The following is a 26,895-nucleotide window of genomic DNA, read 5'->3' on the forward strand; positions in this document are numbered from 1 at the left end:
TAACTAGAATTCAGAAAGGTAAACTAGGAAAGTAAATTGCAAAGCAAATGCATAATGTTTACCTTCGCATATGGTCTGCTCTATTAATTCTTACTCAAACACATTCATATATATTATGGTTAGACAGGAGTCTAAACCCCTCCTGCTATTAAATCGCAACATGATGTAACACTAGTTACCATGGTGACAGACACCTGGTTCAGGTCATTTACCTTATTTGTTTGGAGAAGAAGAGAAAGAAGAAACAGAACAAAAACAATATTTTTAAACATAAAAAATTCTTTCCAATATGTATATACTAGTATTAGTAAGGCATCAATGTAAAGTCAAATGTTTGAGCTGTGAAACTTTAGTCTTGGTGTAAACCAGTTTGGAACAATACATGACGGCCGAGACAGTAAACGCAAGTTAACTGTGTCTACGGGTCTGACAATGTACAAGTGTTTTGAGTAAGGCTAAAAATATCATAGTATTGTCAGAGTCTATGATATACCATCAGTAATATCAAATCCTACAGTAGTCATAAGGTATTATGTGACATTCAGTGCAATCTTTAGCCTGGCAGCGCTTGAGAAACAGATTGAAGTGTTGAAAAACGTGCTGCAGTTCACATGCAGGTTGCTAGATGTAGTTGTTTACCATGTGGATGAAGTTGATGTGTGAAGATGTATGACCCACGAGAAGCCATGTAATGGCCTTGGTGAACCTTTCTTCACTCTGTGTGTGTGTAAAGATTGTACCCAGTACACTTGGAAAGATATGACTGCTGTCATGGACTACCTACAATATGTACCTGTTGGGTGACAAATAGTTCTTTAGATCTAGCAACTACTAGTACTAGTAGTACTTAGTTACTACCTTGTCAATGAGGTTGAAGAAACAACTACATGTACTACTGTTTTAATATTTGAAACAAAAAAAGCTTTGGCATTTAACTTTGCACGAAGTAATTCACCATTCAAACATGAATGTTTTTAAAATAAACTTTGATTTATTCCTCAACCATATTTTGTTTCATTTGTTTATTACATATGACATGTCAACCAATTGGTCCCCATTAACACAAACAGTTTGTTTGCATTGTGAACATTTGTTTACGGTAAATTTCCTCCACCATTACATATCTACCAATAAAGATACTTTGTATATTCTCAAATCAGTATATATATATTTAAAAAAAACACTTCTAGAAAATAGCACATGTAAAAGTCTATGGAACAAAGCAGAAATGTTCAGTCAGGGCTTGAAATACTGGGTGCATGTGCACCTTAGTGCGCCCTAAAATTAAATTTGGAGATATGCACCCAATTTTTTTTTGCGGGTTTACATAATGTACAGATCTTAAATGTATAGCAGTATATACCATACTCTTAACATCTACCTGTCAGAAAAATAATACAATCATTGTTGTAGTACTTTTCTATAAAAATGAAACAGTTTTTGCTGGTGTGTTACGCTGAAGGGCAGTTACTAGTATACCAGCTATACAGAAACAGACAGATACAGATGCTGACATTGATTCTACTTATTTTATTTTATATGGTGCACCCAAACTATTCCCAAAAATGAATTTCAAGCCCTGCTAGTCTACACCAAAAATCTTCCGGTACTCTATCAGATAGTCTGAATATGAGTTCTCACTGCTAGGAAGACTTGGTAAGTCATGTGGTACCAAAGCCACTGGGTCCCACCAAACAGTCGTCACACTCTTGAACAATCTCAATTTTTCTTTCTGACCAAAATATGCCCCGACGTTGAAGGCATTAACCACAAAGTCATCCACAAAGACCAAATGCTCTGGTTTTATATCTTGGCTTCTACAATACATATCCAAGGCTTCTGCCTTCTCGTAGCCAGAGACAATGATGCCGTGGCCAACATACATCTGTGTGTCTGAAGCTGTCTTCATAGGAATGCATCCTCTTTTTTCTCCTTTAACATTGTCGTCGAAAAGTTCTGCAAGGTCGAGTGCTTTCAGTTCAATGTCAACAGTCTCCCAGACTAGAGGGCTGGGGTCGCGGGCTGTTACAACAGCCAGTCTTCCTCCCTCCTGTTTCAGGCGGTGTAGAACGTGGACTGACTCCTCTCTTCCTCTGACAAACATGTCCTGGGAGATCCTGTTGTACACTTTTAGTGTAAGGTCCCAGTCAAAGGCAAACAGGGTTTTGTTTATAGGAATGTTAGAGCTTTCTGTAATATCCAGTACAAACTTCAAACTGGGTGCAGAGGAGTGCTTATAGTTTATAATAGCTGCCATTATGAATTTTTTATGGTTGCTCAGTCGGATCTATGAAATAAGTTGATAAATGTAGCAGTATTCTCTACTACTTATTAGATTTTGCTCTACTTATAGTTTTCACAAAAATGAAGCAAAATGATGCAGACATTTAAAATTTCAACAAAAAATTTCTTACTAAATCAAACTCAAAGTGAAAAATGATTCCTATTCACATTGCAATAATCATTATCTATTAATTATCTAATAATTATTATCTATAAGTACATATTACTGCCTAAATCATTCTCATTCAATGCTTGTAATAAGGTTGTCCTTCTTGTAGACATTTCTTTCCATATCAGACCACAATACAACAATTGCAGCAAGACACAATGCAACGATTACAAAGACATTTGCTGGCCATTGGGAACACTTTGCACATATGGTGAGACACTGAGAGTTCAAAAGTTGTTGTTGTCATTCCGACACAGCTACAACTTCAAGTCTTCATGCAAGCCTCCTGTCAGATTGATTGATTGATTGATTGACAGTTGCTGTCAGTTCTGTAGAGTCTGTGTGATCATGCGTAATGCTGAGATACGCCCTGCATAGATGACAAACCCCCAGGCCAACAGCACGATGGCAGCTAGGAGCTGAGAAACAATACACAAAGAAGTAATGAAAATGTGGTTTATTGTGGAACAACTCTCCTTTTATATAATAGCTGCCCGCCCATAGGCGACAGTTAGAGAGGGGATATCATAACTTGTAATTTCTGTAAAACAGGTTAAATGCCAAGTAATGACATCATACACACCACATTATTACATTTGCTCCAGAGGTTTCCATAGGGTAGGGTTCTAATATACCTTGATATGCCATACAGGAGAGAATCTAAACATTCAGTTCTTTTGACATTGTACGTCAGTGATGTGATTCAATATTTTATTATTATGTCTTCAGTGTTCTTGCCATTACTTGCCAGGCCTTTTGAGCATAGGGGCCCACCTATGCTGTGATTTGAACCCCCTATGCTAAATATGCATGTATGGATGTATGTACATGTATACATCTGGAGCTTCCTTGACGTGTCATATCTAGTGTCATATCATTATGACTCATGAATAATTTGCATACAAAATTATACGGTATTAAATAAACCATATTTTGCAAGCACACACGTTGCTAGAAAAAAAAGACTACAGTGGATAGGTACACAGTGGTTGGTTAGACACTTGAAGTTTATTATTAAAACCAGCAGGATTGAGGAAAATCTAGCGACTTCAGCAGGTTTCAAAAAGCGCTTTCAGTTGTGCTAGGACTGGCCTCCGGCGTTGTGAAAACAAAAGGCTGAAAACTGAAAAGAGGAGCAAAGAAAACAGGCGATAGGTAACGTCAAAATTACTTTACAATCCCAAGAAATATCCAGATTCATACTCACCAACAACAGTAGATACTCCTGGACCTTCTTACTGATCACCCACATGTTTCTGTCGTCAGGAAAACGTCACAGTTTGACGGTATTTCTCTTCCAAACTCATCTAAGACGTTTTTCCGCCATTTTGGTGGTATCATTAACCTATGACCTTTATTTTTTTTTTTAATCCAAACGACCATTAAAATAGAAATTGAGATGAACACAGAAAACGTTTCTATTTTTTCTTTTGAAAATTAAATTTCGATAATATTAAAAGGAAGAAATACGTTTGAAAATCATTTTGTTTCGTCTAGAATCAAAGGTCATGACCTCAGGAGTTGAACAAAATGGCGACATGAGAAAGTTTTGGTGAGTGTTTCTTGTCGTTTTCGTCGATGTAACGTTGCTTCTAGCAGCCACAATGTATATTTACTTGTGTTATATGGTACAGTTTACATTATAGAAGAACTTTAATCTTGACTTTTGAACCCTAACGTTTATTAAAGTTGGTAAAATCACTCTCAAACGCAAGGAAAACGTGGGGAGGGGGGTGTTGCGTAACCGAATACCACCGATCCTGTCTTTCTTCTACTATTGATGGCAGGTTTTGTACTGAACTCTCGCCATTATTTCCCATCCTAGCCTAGCCTAGTATCCTATCCTATCCTATCCTATCCTATCCTATCCTATCCTATCCTATCCTATCCTATCCTATCCTATCCTATCCTATCCTATCCTATCCTATCCTATCCTATCCTACCCTGTTACTGAAGAAAAAGAAGTTTTGTTTGTCTTAGTTGTCTCTCTCTTCAACCCAGATTGTACTTTCTTGTCTTTTCAGTGATGGCAGTGCAAATCAACTGAGGATCAGCCCATCATGGCTACAGTACAGAACCAGAGTCCCTACATCATCAGTAGTGACAGTGAGACAGAGGAGTCGGGAATCAAGAAGTGTGGCAAAGCAGCCCAGAGGTCACCTATAGTCTGTACCCGATCTCTCTCAAGCTCCAGTGAAAGGTAAAAACACTCAGTGTATTGTTTCGAATTCGGTAAACATATTGTTTTTGCTCTGTTTCCTCTTCTTCTTCTTCTCCAAACCAATAAGGTCAATGACCTGAACCAGACGTCTGTCACCATGGTAACTAGTGTTGGGTTACACCATGTTGCAATTTTATAGCAGGAAGGATTTAGACTCCTGTCTGACCATATGAATGTGTTTGAGTAAGAATTAACAGAGCAGACCATATGCGAAGGTAAGCATTATGCTTTGCTTTGGGACTGTATTTTACGCACTGCACTGCCACCTAGCAGTGGGAAGTAGAACTACAGTCAGCAGCTTTGCTGTGCATAGCATACAGTAAACAAATTGGACACCCAACAAAAAAAACCTAGCTAAAAGCCTGACCCCAGATACAGCCACAAGACTGTAAGGTTTGAACCACTCACACCAGGAAGGACCCCTTAGTAACTCTTTTAGATAAGTTTTGACCTTTGAATGTTCTGAATGGTGAACTAGTATTTTCCACAACTTTTTGATAAGTTTTGACCTTTGAATGTTCTGAATGGTGTATTTTCCACAGCTTTTTGATAAGTTTTGACCTTTGAATCTTCTGAATGGTGTATTTTCCACAGTTTTTTGATAACTTTTGACCTTTGAATGTTCTGAATAGTGCATTTTCCACAGCTTTTTGATAAGTTTTGACCTTTGAATGTTCTGAATGGTGTTTTTTCCACAGTTCAGATGAGGGCAGCAGGAGGGTCCAGAAGCCGGCACCTCCGTCTCCTGACAGGAACTGTTCCATCTGTCTGCAGCAGTTCAACAACAAGGCTTTCGCGGACAACTGTTTCCACTCCTTCTGTTACGCCTGCATCAAGGAGTGGTCAAAGGTGCCTCATTATTTTTACCTTCGCAGAAGGAAAACATATTGTTTTTGCTCGGGGTGAATGCCAGCAGAGGTTGGGTTGGGTGAAAAAAAATTCCAGTGCATGGAAACCCTGATGAAAAAGCCTAAAAACATGCCAAAAATAACCCAAAACCCAAACCTCTGCTTGGAGAGTAGTTTTTTCTCAGTTTCTTCCTCCTCCTCTTCTTCTTCTTCTTCTTCTTCTCCAAACAAATAAGGTCAATGACCTGCCTCAGATGTCTGTCACCATGGTAACGTGTTGTCACAGACACCCTGTGGTGTTGGGTTACATTATGTACATGTAGCAGGACAGAGCCACGAACCATACATTTGCTTGAAGAGTAGGACAACTAACATATCTCTATAAACAAGTTGAGCTGATGATGTTGTAACTGTTCAATTATTGTAACAGTGACCATACTGAACTGAACTCTACAAGGGTTGTTGCGAATTGCAATTTGTAATCACAACAAATCTACTTGGAATGAACAGCTTAGCCTTTGAACTGCTTCTTAACTTAACTATTTTGACTTTTACTAGGTGAAGGCGACATGTCCTCTGTGTAAGACTGATTTCCAGTCCATCATCCACACTGTGAAGTCCATAGATGACTACCAGCAGGACTATCTACTGCCACTGGGCAACGGGACCTTCGGTACCATTGATGGCGAGAGGTTCAGGTGGTTTAGTCTTTTTCTGTTTAAATTTTTATAGTTTTCATCTTTTTCATTGTGTTGTATTTTCAAGTATATCAGTCAAAGTAAACAATACGTTGTTTAATTGATAAATACTCTTCAATAAGTTAGTGCCCTCTCCCCTGTATAATGGTACAGTCCAAAAAAGTGGTCGGTTATTCTAATAACGGACCACTGTTGATGTTACGGCCTGATAATCTGACTGTCATTCTGCCAACAGGTACAGAACCACGCTTAACTTGGGGCGGAGGATGATGGCCGAGTCACGCGTCCGAATCGACGAGCAGATGGCCATCTTCCACAGCTACGCCCGCCACGAGAGGATCCACTGCTCCCGCCGCTATCGCCCAGAGAGGAGAATGTCCACGATTTCCATCCGGAAGCGCGTGTACTCGCGAGGACTGCGGGCGAGAGGTGTGCAGGGTGACGAGGGGAGGAGTAGGGACATCTCAGCTCAGTTTTACAGACGGAACCCTGCAGTTACCCACAGGTAGTCAGGGTTGGACAAGTTTTCAAAAATCCACTACCGTAAGAACTGCTGGTAGCGCTGTGTACCTGTACTGTCTCTTGTACCTGTACCTTTTTTGCTACTACTACAGAAGTAAATCACCCTTTCTTCCTCCATGGAGCATTGCTCCATCTCTCAGGAGGAAGTTCCAAACTGAAAGCTTCTTTCCTAGAACTACATCATTATGGAACAAGCTTCCCAAATGGGTACCTTTTCAAGTCTAGGATGAACAAACATCTGTCTACAGTTCCTTAATGTAACCCAAAACATGTGAGTGGTTTGTATGAGCTTTGTTTTGAGGTGAAAATTGAAGTGAAGAAAAAAAAATTATTTAGGTACAGGTCTGGACCTAAACATCTGGTATAGCTGTAACTGTACCTTGTTTTTAGTCAATTTAGATCAGAATAGGTAAACTGTCATACAAAGACCATAATTTCCCACTAACAAAAACAGTTGATAGGCCAAACTTGTTTAGCAACAGGAGATAGAGTTTCTTTCATACTGCTTTGCTTGAGAAGTTTGTTTCTGTTCCACCCAGGCTTGTTCCTTGGCTGAGTCGTGAGCTGGAAGCATTGGTGGCCAGTCGAGACATTGTAGACTTCTTACTGCAGCTCATCATAACAGTCATCCAACAGGTGGGTACAAGTTTTATGTTTTAACCTTTACAGAAGGAAAACTTATTGTTTTTGCTCTGTTTCTTCTTCCTCTTCTCCAAACAAATAAGGTCAATGACAGATGTCTGTCACCATGGTAACTAGCCTTGGGTTACATCATGTTGCAATTTTAAAGCAGGAGAGATTTAGACTCCTGTCACATATATGAATGTGTTTGAGTAAGGATTTACATATGCGAAGGTAAACATTATGCATTTGCTTTGCAAATGTTACCTTTCTAGTTTTCTGTTCCATTATTTGCTACTTGAAAAAAAAATGCTGATAATCTTTGTTTTTCCAATTTACAGGTTGACTTGGGCAGCTCGACGATCAAACACACATTAGAACCTTACCTCCTCCACAGAACAGACCACTTTCTGCACGAGTTTATAACGTTTGCCAAGTACCCTTTCGACATGGCTGCCTTTGACAGAAACGTCATCTACGAGTCCCCAATTTTCGGCAATGTCTCGCCGATATCGTCTCCTCGGACACCGAATTTTGACCGTTTGACTCCTCCAGATTTTCACAACGTTGGTCCTACGCCTCACGTGCCTTCAGCTAGCAGTGTTGCTAATGCTAACATCCCAACAGCTTACTTGAACTGGGCACCTAGGCATTCTACGTGGGACAGCCCCTCGGTCACCCCGAGGACCCAACCCGGAAGATCGGTGACCAGTACGTCTGGTTGGGATGACGAGACTCCGGGGCCTTCAGGGTTGAATCCTGACCAAGAGCCGACAGTGCCTGCACCTTCAGTTACAGTTAAAATTGAAGTACGAGAGCAGCAGTGTGTGAGGACTGAACACAGCCCTCCACACAGCCCTGCTAACAGCTCCTCCAGTGGGGAATCAGTTGTCTTCACCGGATACATCAAACCACTGGCAGAACGGACACCCGATGCCTTCATCAGTCTATCCTCAGGGTCTGAGGATGAAGCTCCTCAAGAAAAGAACTCAACACTTGAAGAGAACTTAAAGAGCTCAACACGGTCAAAGGCTTCATCCAGAAGGTATCGGTCAAGGTCAAGGAACAGGAGGTCAAGGTCGAGAAGAAGGTCAAGAGAGGGGAGGTACAAGGACTTATCCAGAAGGAGCAGGTCGAGAAGTAGGACTAGAAGGAGTCGGTCTAGCTCCAGAGGCAGAGGTCATTTCAGGTCAAGGGATAGATCAAAGGGGAGAGGTCGAAGGTCACGGAGTAGGTCGAGGAGAAGGTCTCGTGGCAGGTCACGGAGCTCGTCCAGGAACAGGGAGAAGGAAAGGCTGCTGAACAAGCCAGGAGGGAAGAGGAAACAGAAAACAAGACACCTGGAGGGCTCTCCAGCTTCAGGTTACAGAGGAAGTCATCGGGAAAGTACAACTTCTTCCCACTCTACCCATCAACCTGCTTCAGCAAGGTCAAAGGACATAGGTCATGAAAGAAGGTCACACAGGTCAAGATCCAGGGAAAGATCATGGAGGTCAACATCAAAGGACAGGTCATATAGGTCAAAGGTTAAAGAGAGGCCTCATAGGTCAAGGTCAAAGGACAGGTCACCATTTTCGAGGGAGAGAGACCATCATGAGTATAGAGGTCATGCACGCAGGTCAAGGTCGGTAGAGAGGCCTCAGCTGAAGTATCAGCAGTCTCCACATTCTAGAGGTGGTTCACCAGTAAGGTACTCAGGCACATACAAGAACCAGGGCAGAACACGTCATCGTAGCCGCAGCTCCAGTCTGGAAGTTACCTATGATGGGAAGAAAAAACAAGATCAGTACGACTACCACAAGTACAGCTACAGTCACAGGAAGCATGACGAAGACTCGGAAGTGGAGGTAACCTTCTGTAAGATGTCTTCAAAAGAGTCTAGAAGTAAGCACCACCACCACAAGAGTAAAAAGAAACACAAGCATAAAAAGAAGAGCAAGAAGCACAAAAAATCCAAGGACAAGGAGAAAAACACAGAAAAACATTCCTCAACGGATGAAGAGAGTAGTGTAGGTGATGTGGAATGTTTGAGTACTGTATCTGCGTCTGAGAAAGGTGATGCCACTGAAGAAACTGTAGCAGTTGTAGTAGATCAAACTCAGGACAGGGAAGACTGCAACAACACTCAAGACAGTCAGAATGACCAACACAGCAAAGAAAACAAAAGTACAGACTGTGAGTTCAGACATGAAGATGAAGCAAGCTGTTCCAGTGCAGGCAACGCTGAAGAGACTTGTTTAAATAGGACTGAGGAAGACTTTCCAGAGAACAATATTACGACAGGGAATTTAGACAGTCAGACTGACTCAACACAGGCTGCTTCTGCTAGGTTAGATAATTTTGAGTCAGCAAATGTGCCAGTTAGTAGGAAAGTTGGCCCTAGTGCAGATAGCTTCCTTAGAAAAGATGGTGATAAGTCAGGTGTCAGCCAATCAGAAAGGAGGGTCATCAGGAGGTCACCTGAACAGGAAGTGATGTCACAGGAAGGAATCATGGGACAGGAAGTGACATCACAAGAGGGGCAGTTGGAGCAGGATGTTGATGAAACAGTTGTCAGTACCTCCCACAGGAGGATAGTCCTCGCACCAAAGTGTCAGGATGAAAGGAGAATTGTGATCTCTAGAAATGGCGGGGAAGGGAGTTGAAATACAAGTAGAAAAGCCAAAACCATTATAATAGATAAGGCCTTGTTGATTTGATTATAAGGATGACATCCGTGCACGCAGGAATTTTCGGCCATTTCCAAACGAAAAAAGATCATACAAAACAGTTGCAAAATGAGCAGATATATACTGTAAGTTGCAAAAAAATACATGTATTTGAAAAGTTAAACGATACCAATGTCATAGAATGCCAAAATCAAACCAAAAAGACGAAAATGTAAAGAAATTAATTTGATTATTCGCCATACCATACTCTGTGTCATTTGTTCAACCTTCATGACCACATAGATTTCATAATGAAAGCAATTCTTTTTTGCAACTTTTTTTATTCACACGCTTGCATCAGTTTGTGGTTCCCAGAGGATGTCATCCATATAATCAAATCAACATGGCCTAATGTCTGCTCAAAGTTCAGGCAGCTTAGAAGGCAGCCGGAGTTTTAACACTGGTCACTTCAAGTCATATCTTTAGAATGATATTGATGAAAGAAATACAGAAAAAACACACACCATCCAACACATGAAAGCATTTTTTTTTCAATTGATACATGTAAGTTGACAATCTTGAGTGCATATTCAGAAAAAGTACAGATGAGTTGTGTATTGTGAATTAATTTTTTCAAATCTCCAGTGTCTTTCCAAATTTAAGGTGACAAGTGTTGGAACATTACCTGATCCATCTTTTCCATCTGGATATCAAATTGTTTAATTGATGGGCGATTTTACAGGGCTATTTGCCAGTTTATGTAACCATGCAATGAATGTTTACAAAATGTACGAAATCAAGAACTATGCAAGTGTTACCTTTATAATATACACACCCAATGTGACATTTTTACTATAACGGGCTATTTTGTCACGTCTGTGAATTATGAATTATTGTTTGTTTAATTTCTCTGTACCAGAATGGTTGCACAGGATGTTTACCATAATCAGGGCTTGAATTGAAATATGGCTGTGGCACAGTGCATACACAGGTTAGTGCAGTTAAAATTAGAGCTGTGCAGCTATTTTTGATGTCTACCACATATGTAACCTGCACTGGTCCATGTACTGGATTTATATATACATGTGGGTGTAAGTGAATTTTTATTTGCTGCTTTTGCTATAAAAAATACAGTAATGGCCATGGTTTCTGAACAGTTCTTAGTATGATCCATACTTCCTAAATTCTGAGTGGGGCAGGTAATTTTTAATGCTATATACTTGCACCAGTACAAAAAAGGATTTTGAGCCCTGAAACATGTGCTTCAAGATTATTCAAACATATCTCAACACAGCAAAACAGTGCTCTGATCTGTAACAGCTCAGTTAGGCAATGAATCAGAATTAGATCATGAACATTTTCTTCGATTGTACTTTTACATCATTATGTGATCAGTCTCACAACATTACTTTGTGTGTATTCTTTCTTAGCCTTGATGTACATAAAATTGTAAATACACTTTCTATTATTTGTATTTTATCTTTGTGGTGGATCTTGAAGATAAGTGAAAATAAAAGACAAATTTGGTCGGTATCAAAGAAGAGTAAAATCTCTGTGGTTTAACATATTCTGCCAACAAGCCTACTCGTTTTGCTGCAAAGTTTGCCACTTATCCCACCCTGTGGTTAATGAACGGAATGTCCCCAGCAATGCCTACCAGTACCGCGTCTATTAATGATTAGTCCCTTCGCAGTTTGCCCGACATTTCGGCTGAACCCAACAGCAAACAAACTGCAGGTGTGGTAACACAGTGTGAGGGAATGGGTCTCAATACGTGATAAGGCCCACTCTTAAAAAAATTGCTTTCTTATTAACTCTCTTAAAGGCATCCAATGCAATTTCAGGGCGGCAAAACTGGAAATATTCTGAATAAGGCAATCTGTATGATATTGACACATACTGTCCCACATTAGCACATTTGAGTCAGTATTTCATACATTAGCCATTTAAAACTACAGAAACAAGCCCTATGATTAGTCCTAATTATTTTCTGGGTGGTACCCTAAAAATCAACCCAGGGCCCTTTCAGTAACAGTTTTTCGTTAGAATTTTGGGTATATTTGCTCAATGAATGTTGATATACATTAGGATAGTGTTGTTTTTAACTTAGTGTGGATAGAATATTGACTTTGAAACATCAGGTTCCCAAGCCCTAAAACTGAACTGGATGCCTTTAACATTCTCCCTGCTGCTTAACCCACAACCAATAGAGAAATGGCAGCACAAAACTGCTACTTCAGTGTGCGGAAGGTTAATATGTACCAAATATATCAAGTAGGTTAAATGTTTCTTGGTTTTACCTTCTTGTATCTGCAATGCGTAGAAGTATGATTCTCTGTAGCGTTGGAGGCTGGCAAATTACTGTGTCAATCTTTAACAGTTTAAGAGAAATTTGTCAGGCTATGTATTTTATCAGTAAGATTGCAGGATAATCAAATAGGCACGTTTTTGCGGTGTGTACACGTATGTGTGCCGACTAGGCAACTAAAATAAACACACCTTACGCACACCTAACATGCACCAAGTCAAAATTAAATTCTACTCAGTCAGTTGATTAATTCCAGACACCCAGTATTCATGAATGAGGGGCTCTATTCAGGCCCTAGCCTGGATACTAGGCTTGGCGTTAGGCATTTTCATACTGTCTTTGCTGAGTACATACTTTTTCTTAGTCTCTACCAGACTCTTTTGCAGGCTGAAAAATAGTAGAAATCGGCCTAAAGGAATGTAGCTGACCAGGGGAGTTGGCCGGCCATAGAGGGTCCAGTTTGCCTGCCTGCTTGCTACATTCTTTTAAGGACGATTTCTACTATTTATCCAGCCTGCAAAAGAGTCTGATGGAGACTTAGAAATAGACTATTTTTTTTCTCTAATTGCTAACGCCGGAAATTACAGACGTCAGAAATTACGGCAACGTTCAGAAAGCAGCTCTATAAAATTAAATGCCCTCTATCTGTCAGTCAGTCTAGTGCTAGTCACGTACTAAATGCCCTCAGAGGGGCCTGCGATGTAGGCTAATGTGACCGGTCACATGCCCGGTCAACTCCCTACACCCCAGACTTGCAAAAGTAATCACAAGTTAACTGAAAGGTCAAGGAACTTTAAATTAGCTGTGTGCTTTGATATAGACGTATGTGGAGCAATGTTTAAGTACGTAGTGAACATATTTGTATGTTTGGTAAGTTCTCCAGACGGGCCATTTCAAGTACCGAACGTTGATAAATTTCTTGATAACAGGTGGGCGTGAGGCTTTTAAAAACGAAATTACCAGACAGATAAAGGAGACATTTTTAATCAAACGTTCGTAAAGGTTCGTGAAGCTTCATATTTGGGGAAGGACGACAGATGTTGACGACGAAAGCAAATGTATTTAAATAACTTACAACGCTTGTTTTAGCGTTTGCGTTACCACTAAAATAATAACAGTTGCTGTTGATCCCTGCACTGGCATTGTATTGAGAGTGAATGTTTAGACGTACACACTGTAAACCATAGTACTCTTAAATTTTATGGTCACAGAACATAGAATAGTAGCCCTAATGTTGTGACACATATAGACCAGTGTATGTGGTAACATCATCCCAATTCTCCCATCTCTCCGTTCCCCAATGTGTTGTCCATCTGCTCAAATTTATACATGGAAAACATATTTGGGCCATAGTTATGTCGTTCGTGCTTATATATATTGCAATAACGCGATGTTTAACTAGAAAGTATGCATAGAGTGCATAATTTCTGTCAGAGACCAGAAACAATATATACACTTTGTTATGGCAAAGTAATCAACGTATATCATTATCTGGCAGTTAGAACTGGCAAACATTTTAACCTAGGGGGTGGGCCGACATGTTGACGCTATCAAGTGTTGGTTAAACAAGAATCACACGATATCCTCCTGCCTATAAAAGAGGAACACAGACCACGTCTGGTACCAGTTCGCCCAGAAGATCAAGAAAAGTCGGTCAGTCTCTCAGCAAGTGTCTTAAAGAAACCAGCCATGCCGATCGCAGATTTCAACGGGACCTGGAAGGCCAAGAGCAACGACAACTTGGACGCCTATCTCACAGCTGCAGGTACGGCCAGTATTCTTTTCTTTTCTCTTTTATTATTCGAATTCTAACTCGCCACTCTTTATTTATTCAGGACGATAATCTAAAACGCGCAGCAGTCTGGCTCGAAGCCACAGGTTTTCTGCATGCAATGTTCAGTACTGCGCAATAATCACAAGAGACGAAAATATCTCACAATCTTCTGATAGGTGCTACGATCTGTTATAATTTTGTCGCAAGTTCACTTTCTTTGTTTGTTGTATTGATGATTTTTTTTTGTATTCTGGGCCCCATTGAAAATCAATTTTCAGTTTACACATTTTCTTGCGCTATAAGTCTACCTGGCTTCATAATGACATTTGGGGAGTAAAAGATCAATGTCGTTGTGCCGCAAAAGTGTGTTGAGGCTACCAAAGATACCCAAACGAAAACCGCTGTTTGTTTACATTCTTTTTAGGGGCCTCCTAAAATACAGCTGGCCTGGTGCAACTTATTCTCGCGCTGCGCTGAGTGGCCGGAAAAAAGACGCTGATATGTTGAAAGTTCTTCAAAATGACAATCTAGACGAGAAAATTTCAAGTATCTATATTCAATCTTTTGGTGCAAAAAAGTTTTACATGATATCGCTTTAAGAAAATGTCAATTTCCTTTCCAGGTGTGCCTTCGGAGTACTGGGACACCATCAAGTCGGGGACAGTGACGCACGAGTTCTCGCAGGCGGGGGACAGCGTGACCTGGAAGAACACTGGGAACGACGGCCGCTCGGTCACCAACACTTTCAAGTTCGGCCAGGCCTTCAGCGAGACCGGCATGGACGGCAAAAGTCACCCGGTAAGCGGAGAAATGCTTAATTTTGCAGTTTTTTTTTTGTGTGTGTGTCAATGCACCCATCTATGTGTATACTGAGTACACATTTGGCACGTTAGCGTTCTTACGACCTCTAGTTATTACCTTCGCCAAGAAGGTTATGTTTTCGTTGGCGTTCGTGTGTCTGTGTGTGTGTGTGTGTGTCAGCACGATAACTCAAGAAGGCTTAGATGGATTGTCTTGATATTTGGTAGGTTGATAGGTCTTCATGAGACGTGGAACTGATTAAATTTTGGACCCCCTAGCGGCTTGTTATGGTACTGCAGCTGAACTTCCGGTTTTGATATCTCGTGATGTAGACATGCTAGGGTGACGAAATTGGGGTGGTAGGTAGCTCTTGTGCTGGGGAAGAAGTGGCATGAGTTTGGGCCCTCTAGTGGCTTGCTCTGGAACTGCAGGGGGGTTTCAAGGACAAATGTTTAAAAGAGGATAACTCAAGAACCGATTGATGGGTCATCGTGATTTTTGGTATGTAGGTAGCTTAAGTGATGCTTAACATAATGATATAATTTGATATATTGATGTAATTTGCATAATTAATGAGGAAATTCTATAAATCAGCTGCATTCCATGATAGGAAGTTCAGGATTGTAGCATATGTTATTAAGAACGAGAGAAACACAGGCAAATATCGATTATGCAAATGAAGACTTAATTTGCATAATTAATGAGAAAATGTTATAATTGCATAGTGGTAACTGCCTGGAATTTCATACTTGGGGTGTTTGAAAGTTAAGTGAAGGTGAACATAATTAAACATAACTTATTCAAATAAGGACCACATTTGCATAATTTATGAGGAAATGGCATTCTTTGTTAAGATAAGACTGTCTTTTGGTGTAGAATATGATCAACAGACTGATATAATTCATGCAATATAGGGTGCAAAAATTCATGCAAAAATTCATGCAATCCATAATCAGGGTGAGTAGTATATTTCTTATTCATAAAGGCTAACATTTGGCGAAGGTATGAGATCGTGGAACTCTAGTTTACGGATTTGTAAAGGTAAGCGTAAAGTAATGCATTATATCTACGTCGCATTTAAGCGCACTGAAAGGTGACGGAAAGGCGTAATTTGCCTTTCAGTGGCCTTTACGAAGTCGTAAAGTCTGCTGAAATATCTTCCCACCTTTAATAATTCTTTACATATTGCGGAAATTTTTGTTAAATATCGGTTTTCGTGCTGTGACACGTTCAGCCTTTTTTAGTTGAATGATACACTCCCTAAAAGTTCTACTTGTAGTATCTGTACCATTTTGGTGTGTCTCTTCACACAATTGTGTTAAAGTCGTCTTTTTTCGCAAATCCTGTTGAATCTGCTCAAGTTTTTCACAATTAAACAATAAACATACTGAAATTTCTTTCACAAACGGATGGACGAGAAGCTGATTTTTTCTACTTGTCAAAACAAACAAGTATGAGAAAGTAATCAAGTTTTTGTGTCCACTACCAGACCACTATAACCTACGAGGGCGGCAAACTGACCAGCACCTGTGCGGATATTGACGGGAAGGGGACCAAGACCCTCACCGTCAGGGAAGCGGCGGGAAACACCCTAACGGAAGTACGTCACATGATAGGGCATGACGGGAAATGCACTGGTTACCTTGATCTTATAATAGAAAGACACTGTGAATTTTGAACCATGGAGCCATTTTGTTGACTAATGTAACAATTTTGAATTTGGTTAAGTTTTTAAATTTGTGTATTTGTGTGAGTGTGTGTTTTTGTTTGTTTGTGTGTGTGTGTGTGTGTGCGTGCGTGCGTGCGTGTGCGTGCGTGTGTGTGTGCGCGTGTGTGTGTGTGTGTGTGTGTGTGTGTGTGTGTGTGTGTGCGTGCGTGCGTGCGTGCGCGCGTGTGTGTCGTAGGGAGATGTCATTGAGATGGAGATTAATTTTTTGTACGATTTTGTCACCAACTCTTAATTTTTTTTGTTTCAGACGATCACGTTTGGTTCCGTCACGGCCAAGCTTGTGTACCAGAAGTAAACAGGGAACATCACGTGACATGTCTTCCTGTACACCCCTGGAACGGACGCACCAGTAGCCATAGCCAGAATCTTTTACACGCTACATTTTAATTAAATCATGTGCACGATCGTCAAAATGTAGGCGGAGTTAAGTATAATAGCCAGATTCAAAGGAGGCGGGGTTAAGTAGCGTCCCTCAGGCTAACGCCCCGCCCCTAGAGATGCTCCACCAATCAGAGGGCGTTTTTGTATCGCACAAACTAAATACTTCATGTAACTAGGCACTGATATACTGTTAAGCGGAAACATTGTGATTGCTGTGTGATAGCTGGCAATAAAATGTTGTAACATCTTTATAAGACTAATTTTGTAATTACTTAGCAGTCAATCATAGCTGAGCGTAATAAACGTATAAATCATACTTAACCCTATTTAAATGATAGCAAAGCTTAAACGTTCTGCAATAAACTTCACTCTAATAAATGTGTCACTGTGCCACGATGCTTCAAACGCAGGACGCCCATTGACCACATTTATAACCGGTGAATGTTGACTTGTGCCCGGCCAAGTGCCCCCACTATCTACACCATTAACACTAAGCTGCTACGTAACTGAAAGATTTATTTCTTCGCCTCCTAGTTTCTAAACCATTTATTTCTGTGTCTAGACTGGGGGCTATAATGATGTTTACCATATATGGTTGTAGTTCACCTTCGTACATGCGCCCGTACGGTTAGGTGGCTTTACCTGCCGTGATTGGTTGCCAGGTAAAGCTGACATGTCATTGGTCCTGTTGTTTAATTACATCCCAAACACTGTAAGGGACTCAAAGGCAACGGAAACGACGTATTGCAGTTATGTATTACAATTTTCGTTAGAGTTAGATTAAAGTCTACCATGTCGGCTCCATAGATTAGGAGAGGTTGTTAGAAATGTAGCAATGTGGCGATATGATATAACATATGAGCTGATACGTTTTTGTTCTGACACAAGACCCGTCATATACCCTACTTTGTTTGAGTCTTTATCAAGAAATGTAGAAGATCAAAGATCAGTGTTAAAAGAATATAAGGGATGTGGCCTCACATACAGGCCATGTATGTAGTTAAAGACAAACGTCACGTTCATTCTTAAGACCAGGTGGGCGTTGTGGGCGGTGCCTATTTGATTAATTGACTGAAAACTCGTATAAAGCTCTTGAACTGAATACCTGGAGTCCTCTCCAGACCTCAGTGCAGGGATTTTGAACTTGCAGTAGTTCCAGCCTTTTCCCCTCTGTCCGTTTTGATTCTATCCCACTTCTGACACCATGTCTATTACCGACCTAAACGGCACCTGGAAGTCGGCTGGGAATGAGAATCTAGATGCCTACCTTGAGGCTACAGGTAAGACTTCTGTGTTAAGTAGTTCTACTACGTTGAGTCTTAAGACACTCATTAGTTTTACTGCTTGAATCAGCGGTTTGGATACTTTGGTGGATACGGAGAGCAAAAAGAGTACAACGTATTTCGGAGAAAAAAACTTGGAAGAGCTAGCAGCAACGGTAGCTTGTTCTCACTTTGTGTTACTTGTCGCCAGCTGCGTTACCAAAAAGTTTTCCAGTAGCGTCTTGTGTGGCCATGGAGTTACGATTCATACAAATTGCATGTGAACGGTCCTCACCTACACCTGTTGTGAACCTTTCTTCGCGTCCGTGTGAGTTACTGTCGACGTAAACTACATCTGTTTAAAATCCACCCCTCCTAGCTTCTTCATTCAGCTTTAGTCACCAATCGGCTCCTTAATTTTTTGTCACAAACGTACATTTCAGGCCTGTTTTTATCCCTTTCTAAGAAGTTTGTGCACAATCAATTCAACCTTCTTGCTCGGGGTATTGAACCTTTACAAAAACCAATGGAAGCCCCGCATAGAAACCACTATTGAACCTCGCGCGACGCAGGAATGCCCGGCCTTGGAATCATCGCGACGACGCGGCGGCCAGCATTCCCATGGCAACCACCAGGTCAAAGTCCTCTAGAGCCATGCCCGTAGCCAGGATTTTGTTTGGGGGGTTCTTCTTACCGACTGAGGGACCAGCGAGAGCCGTAGGTGCGAGTTTGCTAGGCCCGGGTCCGAGGGCGTGCTCCCCAGGAAAATTTTGAAAATTGAACCTTCTGAAATGGCATTTCCCGCACTTTTGAGAATTCAAAGGAAAAATCAGAGATAACTTTATGATTGACAAAGTGATCAGTTTTTCTGGGTTTCCAACCCTGCTAATAATACAAATCAGTCCACCTTTTAAAGAAAAAATCTTGGACCTTAAGATAAAAAGTAGACCTTTGAGCCTTGCAATTGAGGGGGGGGGTGTTCTTCCGAACCCCCTGGCTACGGGCATGAGAGCGTCAATAATCACATTTAGTGGAGCCAGATTCATTCCATCGGCTCTCAGGTGTTCAACTTCAAGGTCGAGCGTCGATGGCTCGCTAGGGGGCGCGGCACTCCTATCAGTCTTCGCGTGTCACTATCATTGTGATCGGAATAACACTGGATAAGGCCAGGTAGTGGCCTGGCTAACGCTCGTAGAACTTCACAGTAGTGATCAAGACTCTCACAAAACGTCTAACTAAAACAAGAGCCATTTAGGTCTGACATACGCCCTCTATGGTACCTCTCTTGGTACCTCACCACTTATGTCCATACTCAAGAATGCAGGGACAAGTTTACATACCTCTTGTGACTGGCGGCACATCAAATTTAAGACGACTTTACGATGCAGTACAGTAAAGGACCTGCTGACAGTACACACTCGTGGGTAAAGAGACTCTTTTTACACAACCAATTCTCTTATTCAGCCGACGTTTCGGTGACCGTCTGTCACCTTCCTTAGGGCAATTCTGACTGGTTCGCATTGCACTGGTGTACATATGTAAATATTGTACGTTTGGGAATGCATCTGTAGCAGCGACACCTGTGCTGCAGTGCAATGTAAACCAGTCAGAATTGTCCTGAGGAAGGTGACAGACGGTCACCGAAACGTCGGCTGAATTAAAGAATTGGTTGTGTAAAAATAGTCCCTTTACTCAGTGACTTACCAACCTGATGAAACCGTATTCACGGAGTACACGCTTGTGTTTCAGGGTGCCCTAAATAGTACTTAGACACCGTAGAAAGCGGCACACGCTTGCTAATTACGTCCCAAACACTGGATGGATCCTTATTTTTCGGTTTTCACTTTAAGCAACTTAAAGATGTCGTAAATAATCATTAAAACATGCTTAAATTGTAATTAATGTTGGCGTATTTTTCTGCAAGGTGCCCTTAAGAGTACTTCAACACCGTAAAATTTAAAAAGCAGCACGCTGACCTACGCAAATATCGTTACGTGGTCTTTCCATAGGTGCGGATGGATCCTTATTTTCCGGCTTTCACGTAGCCTTTTAGCAACTTAAAGATGCTTAAAGATGCCAAGCAACTTAATGCTTAAAGTGTAATTAAAGTTGACGTATTTTTCTGCAGGGTGCCCTAAGGAGTACTTCGACACCGTAAAAAGCGGCACGCTGACCTACGAGTTCTCCCATGCTGAACGTTAACTTATATTCCATCTTTACGCGTCTATACACGTCTTATAGTACGTAAATATCACCGTTATGTGGTCTTTCAAAGATGCTTACATTGTAATTAAAGTTGACGTATTTTTCTGCAGGGTGCCCTAAGGAGTACTTCGACACCGTAAAAAGCGGCACGCTGACCTACGAGTTCTCGCAGGACGGGGACACCGTGACGTGCAAGGCCAGCTCCACGTCAGCCGGGCCCGACCAGCCGGCACACACCAACACCTTCAAGCTCGGGCAGGAGTACGAGGACGTCGGGATCGACGGGCAGAAGCGCAAGGTAAAATCCAGAGCTCGATTTTCTGTGTTGGGAAGAGGTACTGGAGGAAGTTGCAATGTTTTGAGCATGTTTGATCAACCTATAGGATACCGAATGGGGAGGGTGTTAAAAAGCATGACAACAAGAAGCTACGAAACGAAACTTCTTTCAGCATCGCTACATGTACATACAATATGCATACTGTCACGAGTTACATGATTAGAAGGATTAAACAGGTGTCCGCTGATCGCTTACATGTACTGTATGTAATCGTAGCTTCTACCAGGCTTCGGGAGGCAACTGGAAAGAGTAAAAATCGACCAAATAGAGAATTAAATTACATGCCAGGGGAGTTTGTTCGGTTGACAATTCTCTCTACCGGACCAACTCCCCTTGCATGTAATCTTTCTATTTGGCCGATTTCTACTCTTTCTGTCTTATGTTTTATTTGCGCCCCCTGTAGGCCACTGTGACGTTTGCAGGCGGGAAGCTGACCTACAGCTACCCTGACTTTGACGGGAAGGGGACAAAAGGCACCATGGTGAAGGAGGTGTCGGGCGGCAAACTCACGGAGGTGGGCTAAGTCTCCGAGCAAATTTCATTATGTTTACCGTAGGAAATCATACTGTTTTGCTCTGTTTCCTCTTCTTCTCCAAACCAATAAGGTCAATGACCTGAACTAGACGTCTGTCACCATGGTAACTGGTGTTGGGTTACATCATGTTGCAATTTTATATCAGGAGGGATTTAGACTCCTGTCGCGATATACATGAATGTGTTTGAGTAAGAATTATCAGAGCATACCATATGCGAAGGCGCTCTGCAAATCAGCAAATGTTAACTTTCTGGTTACAACTCTTGACCTATTTGAATTAGCCAGTGACTTACAGACATCAGCTTATTCTCACATTATATGCATATACTGCACATAAATATACTAACTTCGCAATTATCTATCTTTACTACAGACTGTGTCCATTGGTTCCGTCACGGCCAAGGTCTTCTACACCAAATAGACGGCCTGACCGCATCCAAACGCAAAGGACGACAACCTACACAGTAAAGCGGATTGTGTGGCTTACTCATTCAGCAATGATCATTTAATAGTTATCGCCCATAATAGTTGTTTTTGTTCACTTAAAACTAGATTTACATTCCGTATCACATGTGCTAAGAACACTTGTATTGCGCTAATAGAGAGGTCAAGAGGCATTTTTTTAACTTGATTAAATATATATGTGTTGAATTTGGTGAGTGTGCGTGAGTCGACCTCTTTATTCTTTAATGCCTTCCTCTGTTTTATTTAGTATCCACTAATACACAGTGGTTCTACTTATTAATGAACTATCTACAAAATACTGTAAAAAGTTAACATTCACAACATCAAAAGTTATCCCGTCTAGTCACATTCCGTCATAAAAATGACCACAGCAGCTCCAAAAACAGCTATTTCGCTGAAAACCACACCAAGTACTTACCACTCAAAAATCAAGACCATAGCATGGCCACAGCACGAGATATTATACCCATGTTCCCTGCTGCAGTACCTTACAAAAACAGTAGAGTACCCGAAATTGACCTTGACCTTCCTTTTCCCAACCTCATCCTACCTACCAAATATCATAAAGATACATGTACATGCACCAAATCCCAAGTTATACCCGATCACAAAATCAGCAACCCCTATATATGGTGTAGCTAAACACATAACCTTCTGACGAAGGTAACAAGAATAAGTTGATAGGTAGTGTTACATGCACCCTGAGATCAAGCCATCTAAGATCTAAGGTCTAACATCTGTAGCAAATATAACAGCAGAGGGCTAGTCTGGAGCTAAGACTAATTACTTGTCGACGTGACTGCCCTCAGATTAGCCTGACTGCACCTCGCTTTTCGCCGGCTTCCTAATTAGTCCACCACCTTGGGGTGGGCAGCTCCTTAAGAGCCGGACAAAGAGCTTGTGTCCACAGGCTACCCTCAGATTACTAGCCTCTACCAGGCTTCGGGAGGCGGATGGAAAGAGTAGAAATCGGCCAGCATGCCAGGGGAGTTGGTCTGCTGGAGAGAACAGTTTGCCGTCTCCAGCGGACCAACTCCCCTGACATGCTATCTCTCTATTTGGCCGATTTCTCACCATGGATTCTACTCTATCCAGCCACCTCCCGAAGCCTGGCAGAGGCGATTACTGTTTTCACACTATTTGAAAAACAGGAAAGGAATGAGGAAGAAATTTCATCAATTCCAAAGCATAAAGAATTGAGCATAAAGCTCTCCTACTAGGAGTTAAGGCCACTCTACGTGCGGTTGCCATAATAAATACCAGCAAACATAACAACAGAAGGCTGGACTTAGCCTAAGGGTCTATATCAAAGTACTTATTGACGTGACCCGTTACCCCAAATGGGGGGACATGAATTACCGAAAGGAATGAGGAAGAAGTTTACGCTTCACTTGTTAAACATAAAGAATCTCTGCACTGCGCAACTCAAAAAGCCGAGAACGCTCACGCAGAATTCAAACTCTTCCGAGCACTGGCTGCCGAGAACGTCAAGAAAGCTCTACGGTCAAGTTTGCCAGCAGGATGAAGGTGGCAGTGCTGTTCGTCGTTGTACTTTTCGCCGGCGTTTGGGACGAAAGCAGCGCATGCAATTCGTCTGGCGGCTCACACTCAGGCTCAAGCTCAGGCTCAAACAATCCGAGACCCCGACCTGGTGAGTTTCCTGTACCATGTACCAAGCGATAGTATATACCCTGAAAAGTAGTTTGATATCGCCTTGGAACATTTATGTTCATAAATTCCCCATGAGACGACACCATGCACCTCTTTGGCACGGAGGAACCACGAAGTCTACATTCTTTCTTTTTTTAATGACAGTCTTCAATAGAAAACGAGCCAACGTTAACAAACACTGTTATCTTTTTTTGCTAAGGTTGGCCGAGCTTTTCGCAGCTTCGGAGCAACTACCCTCGTTATTATTCCATCGATTGGGACGGCCTGGTGGCCCAGGAGGGTCTTTCTTCCTGGCTATACGGGGTGGTGGACAAGAACACCTGCGCCATGAGGGTCAGCCGCGCGCTCACTTACGCGGGTAAGTCGACTTATCTCTGGAAACAGTCTAAACAAAGTTGCAAACTGTAGTGATAAGACATCCATTTGCCGTTCAAGGCCCCCAACTGCAAATTTCTGTATACAGTTTGCAGATATAAAAGATGTGCCCTTTTCCAGGTCAACAAGTAAAGTATTTGCCAGGTCAGCACAGTAACAGAACATTAGTTGCCGCATTGTAGCCTTCTAAGTTCGACAGAGAACTGTGTTGTTCTGCTCTGTGTTCTAGATCAATGTAGAATCAAACCCTTCTGTGATGGACTGTTTTTCTTAGATATCGACGCAGAACATTTTTTCCTCTTTAACTTTTGGTGCATAAGAGTTTCTTAAATGAAATCTTGAGCACAAAAACTGTACAACAACAAAACTGCTAAAAAGCGTTAACGTTAAAAACTTTGTTTACGAGGAATATAGTCAAGTTTCCAGAAGAAGTCGATCAGATTTGGGTTTTATTTGTCCTCTGTAGGAAGGCAGATTGCCCCGGGCTCCTGTAACTGGTCCGGCGTGAGAGACAGCCAGGGCCGGCCCTACATCATCCGTGTGGCCACCATGCGCTGTTACCTGGAGAACCAGTACGGTGATGCCGACGTCACCGGAAGTAGTGAGAGCAGTTTCCGGGTAAGAGTAATCGAGAAACATGTGCCTTTTGTAGGGTCAAAATTGCAACCATGACTTTTTGTAACTATAAGAGATTAATAAAAGAAGAATAGATATATAGCAAACGGCAAAATAGCAACTAATTAGTTATTGTCTGCATCGTTATGATTGCTTATGCCTTACACCTTTTGGTGCGGATTTTAGGATTTTTGTGTCAAGTTACTGTAAGAGCGCTCATCAACTAGAACATTTACAAAGTTTACCTTCGCATATGGTCTGTTCTGTTAATTCTTACTCAGACACATTCATATATACGGTGACAGGAGTCTAAATCCCTCCTGCTATAAAATTGCAACATGATATTACCCAACACTGGTTACCATGGTGACAGACGTCTGGTTTAGGTCATTGACCTTATTTGTTTGGAGAAGAAGAGGATGAAGAAACTGAGCAAAAACAATATGTTTTCCTTCGGTAAATGTAATAATAGAACGCTCCCTTTTGTCGCCAACTGTGTATTTTCCATCCTACTAGGGGAAAGACGGCATCATCGTGTTCCAGAACTGCGGGTTTCAGGCTGCTACCGGGCACGTGGACCTGTGGGACGGCTACAGCTGCGTTGGGCAGTGTCCGGGCTACTTCAACGCCTGTAGCGACATCAGGCTGTTCGAGTTCTAAGAGAACTTGCAAATTGACCGCCGCTTACGCTACTTCGACTCTAGTTCATCGGTAGGATGGAATGATACGATACGCAATGCGGTCACTTTTAACGAAGAAAGTTAATAAGATTAGCACAGAGTTTAATACATGCAGCTCTATCAGTTCACAGTTCAGCTATTTGGTGTGCTTTGTGTTAGACGCTAACAAATAGGTCAATACTTTTATTACATTGTCAAGTTTGCAAAAGATCACAACAACATAATTGTTTGAATGTGTACTACAGAGCTTGTTGTAGTCATTTAGGCATTTTATGGCCAAATATATAACATTTTTCCTGTTTGCATAAATGAATATTGTAACCGACTTATTACACATAACCTGAGGACTGATACTTCCTTACTTTAACAGCTGTTAAAGAAATGTCAACTGTGTAGTCATGCTGTACCTTCAATAATCAGTCCACGTATATATCACTACAAAACGAGCGCATTAAAATATGTTCAGCCATGTTAACGACTTTATGGGGTTTAAGGACTTAAAATAGTGACGATAGGGACACTAAAGATAGGACAATTATTCGACATGGTTAGAAGTGTAAGTCCGCATCTAATGATATTGTACAACGATTAACATTTAGTGTTTTCTCTACATATATATTGGTGAAAGCAACTTGCTCCTTTGCTGGAACTTCCTGTCTGTCTATTGCTGAATAAACTAGTAATTTCTTACTAGAAATATGTGTGTGCGTATTGATATTTTTACCAATATAATACCATACTCCGTGAAGTTGATGGGTGGATATTTACGAATTCAAGACAGAAAATGTCTGAAGTAACAATCTGTAGGCATGACAATGATCTTTATCAAGAATTCAATAAAAACAAAGGTGCAAGATCTGTGGGGGACACTACAACTTGTTAATATTGATCCCCCATTCTATTACTATAGAACACCGTAAAATTTCTCATGGCGTAATTCTCCTCCCCTCTTGCGGCCAACGATGGAACTGCAATCCGTACAAGCAGTCTCAGCCAAATTTAAAGCGGACCTTCCCTGTTTTCTCGTTCAAAGTTGGTTTAACTCCCCCATATGGCCTTATCTTCTAGTTCTAGATTTCCAAGTAAGACAGATGTAAGGCAGGCTACAGAACACTCCTGGGTTGTCCGTTCTGCAACCCGGTGAATTAAGTGGAGTCGTGTGGCGTACTAGCTAGTAATGGCAGAGAGCTCGGCTCGGAACCAAGAGGTCCCGGGTTCGAGTCCTGATATGCCACCGGCGAATAATCTACTCTTCAAATTCATTTCTTTACATTTCATTTGGCATTCTACGACATTGGTATGGTTTTCCAATATTTCTTTTTACGGTATATATTTGCTTGATTTTGCAACCGTTTTGTACGATTTACAGTATGGTTGAAAACGTTTTTTTGGAAACGGCCAAAAATTCATGTGCGCGTGGATGTCATCCATATCATCAAATCAACATGGCCTTACTTGGCCTCCGATGAAACCCACGGACGATGCACGTCAAAAGAATGTATATGTAGGATGAGAACCTGTCTTGATGTGGATAATCATATCAATGTTACCACTTCCCCATCATCGGTAATGTCCTCACGTCTGTCTTCACTAACCCTGCAGTCATCTCAGCATTTCACATCAGTTTCTCTTCTACCTTCAAGTCACGACATCGACCCACAAGTCCGCCCACCACACCATTAACCAAATCCTCCCTACATAAGTACGCAATTAAAGACCCGCGCCGGTATGGTGTCAGCATCAAAGT

The 26,895-nt window shown here is 41.5% G+C and overlaps 4 protein-coding genes across 4 annotated transcripts; all 4 read left to right on the top strand.

The window, feature by feature from the left end:
- Nucleotides 1–4,512: 4,512 nt before the first annotated feature.
- On the top strand, nt 4,513–10,134 carry LOC109486063 (E3 ubiquitin-protein ligase Topors-like). Its single transcript, XM_019789752.1, has 6 exons — nt 4,513–4,652; nt 5,372–5,522; nt 6,080–6,219; nt 6,455–6,724; nt 7,281–7,377; nt 7,704–10,134. The coding sequence occupies exons 1-6, from the start codon at nt 4,513–4,515 to the stop codon at nt 10,005–10,007; spliced, it is 3,102 nt and encodes a 1,033-aa protein (XP_019645311.1). The 3' UTR covers nt 10,008–10,134.
- A 3,604-nt stretch (nt 10,135–13,738) lies between these two features.
- Nucleotides 13,739–17,377, top strand: LOC109486183 (fatty acid-binding protein 2, liver-like). The gene is made up of 4 exons (XM_019789896.1): nt 13,739–14,083; nt 14,715–14,890; nt 16,383–16,493; nt 16,870–17,377. The coding sequence occupies exons 1-4, from the start codon at nt 14,008–14,010 to the stop codon at nt 16,915–16,917; spliced, it is 411 nt and encodes a 136-aa protein (XP_019645455.1). The 5' UTR covers nt 13,739–14,007; the 3' UTR covers nt 16,918–17,377.
- Nucleotides 17,378–18,084: 707 nt separating this feature from the next.
- Nucleotides 18,085–21,999, top strand: LOC109486182 (bilirubin-inducible fluorescent protein UnaG-like). Its single transcript, XM_019789895.1, has 4 exons — nt 18,085–18,283; nt 20,581–20,768; nt 21,211–21,321; nt 21,716–21,999. Exons 1-4 carry the CDS (start codon nt 18,208–18,210, stop codon nt 21,761–21,763), a joined length of 423 nt encoding a protein of 140 aa, XP_019645454.1. The 5' UTR covers nt 18,085–18,207; the 3' UTR covers nt 21,764–21,999.
- Nucleotides 22,000–23,196: 1,197 nt separating this feature from the next.
- Nucleotides 23,197–25,756, top strand: LOC109486172. The gene is made up of 4 exons (XM_019789879.1): nt 23,197–23,458; nt 23,678–23,836; nt 24,320–24,471; nt 24,985–25,756. Exons 1-4 carry the CDS (start codon nt 23,329–23,331, stop codon nt 25,126–25,128), a joined length of 585 nt encoding a protein of 194 aa, XP_019645438.1. The 5' UTR covers nt 23,197–23,328; the 3' UTR covers nt 25,129–25,756.
- Nucleotides 25,757–26,895: the final 1,139 nt, after the last annotated feature.

Source organism: Branchiostoma belcheri, unplaced genomic scaffold (genome assembly GCF_001625305.1).
Source record: "Branchiostoma belcheri isolate BF01 breed outbred unplaced genomic scaffold, Haploidv18h27 scaffold8, whole genome shotgun sequence".
NCBI lineage: Eukaryota > Metazoa > Chordata > Leptocardii > Amphioxiformes > Branchiostomatidae > Branchiostoma > Branchiostoma belcheri.

What these genes read in the sequence shown, in the direction of transcription:
- LOC109486063 (XM_019789752.1), top strand. Translation starts at nt 4,513, where the DNA reads ATGGCTACAGTACAGAACCAGAGTCCCTACATCATCAGTAGTGACAGT. An exon ending in ATTGATGGCGAGAGGTTCAG is followed by an intron (nt 6,220 to 6,454) that starts GTGGTTTAGTCT and finishes TTCTGCCAACAG; the next exon opens with GTACAGAACCACGCTTAACT. An exon ending in AACCCTGCAGTTACCCACAG is followed by an intron (nt 6,725 to 7,280) that starts GTAGTCAGGGTT and finishes TGTTCCACCCAG; the next exon opens with GCTTGTTCCTTGGCTGAGTC.
- LOC109486172 (XM_019789879.1), top strand. Translation starts at nt 23,329, where the DNA reads ATGAAGGTGGCAGTGCTGTTCGTCGTTGTACTTTTCGCCGGCGTTTGG. An exon ending in CAATCCGAGACCCCGACCTG is followed by an intron (nt 23,459 to 23,677) that starts GTGAGTTTCCTG and finishes TTTTTTGCTAAG; the next exon opens with GTTGGCCGAGCTTTTCGCAG. An exon ending in CCGCGCGCTCACTTACGCGG is followed by an intron (nt 23,837 to 24,319) that starts GTAAGTCGACTT and finishes TGTCCTCTGTAG; the next exon opens with GAAGGCAGATTGCCCCGGGC.
- LOC109486182 (XM_019789895.1), top strand. Translation starts at nt 18,208, where the DNA reads ATGTCTATTACCGACCTAAACGGCACCTGGAAGTCGGCTGGGAATGAG. An exon ending in TGCCTACCTTGAGGCTACAG is followed by an intron (nt 18,284 to 20,580) that starts GTAAGACTTCTG and finishes ATTTTTCTGCAG; the next exon opens with GGTGCCCTAAGGAGTACTTC. An exon ending in TCGACGGGCAGAAGCGCAAG is followed by an intron (nt 20,769 to 21,210) that starts GTAAAATCCAGA and finishes CGCCCCCTGTAG; the next exon opens with GCCACTGTGACGTTTGCAGG.
- LOC109486183 (XM_019789896.1), top strand. Translation starts at nt 14,008, where the DNA reads ATGCCGATCGCAGATTTCAACGGGACCTGGAAGGCCAAGAGCAACGAC. An exon ending in TGGACGGCAAAAGTCACCCG is followed by an intron (nt 14,891 to 16,382) that starts GTAAGCGGAGAA and finishes GTCCACTACCAG; the next exon opens with ACCACTATAACCTACGAGGG. An exon ending in CGGGAAACACCCTAACGGAA is followed by an intron (nt 16,494 to 16,869) that starts GTACGTCACATG and finishes TTTTTGTTTCAG; the next exon opens with ACGATCACGTTTGGTTCCGT.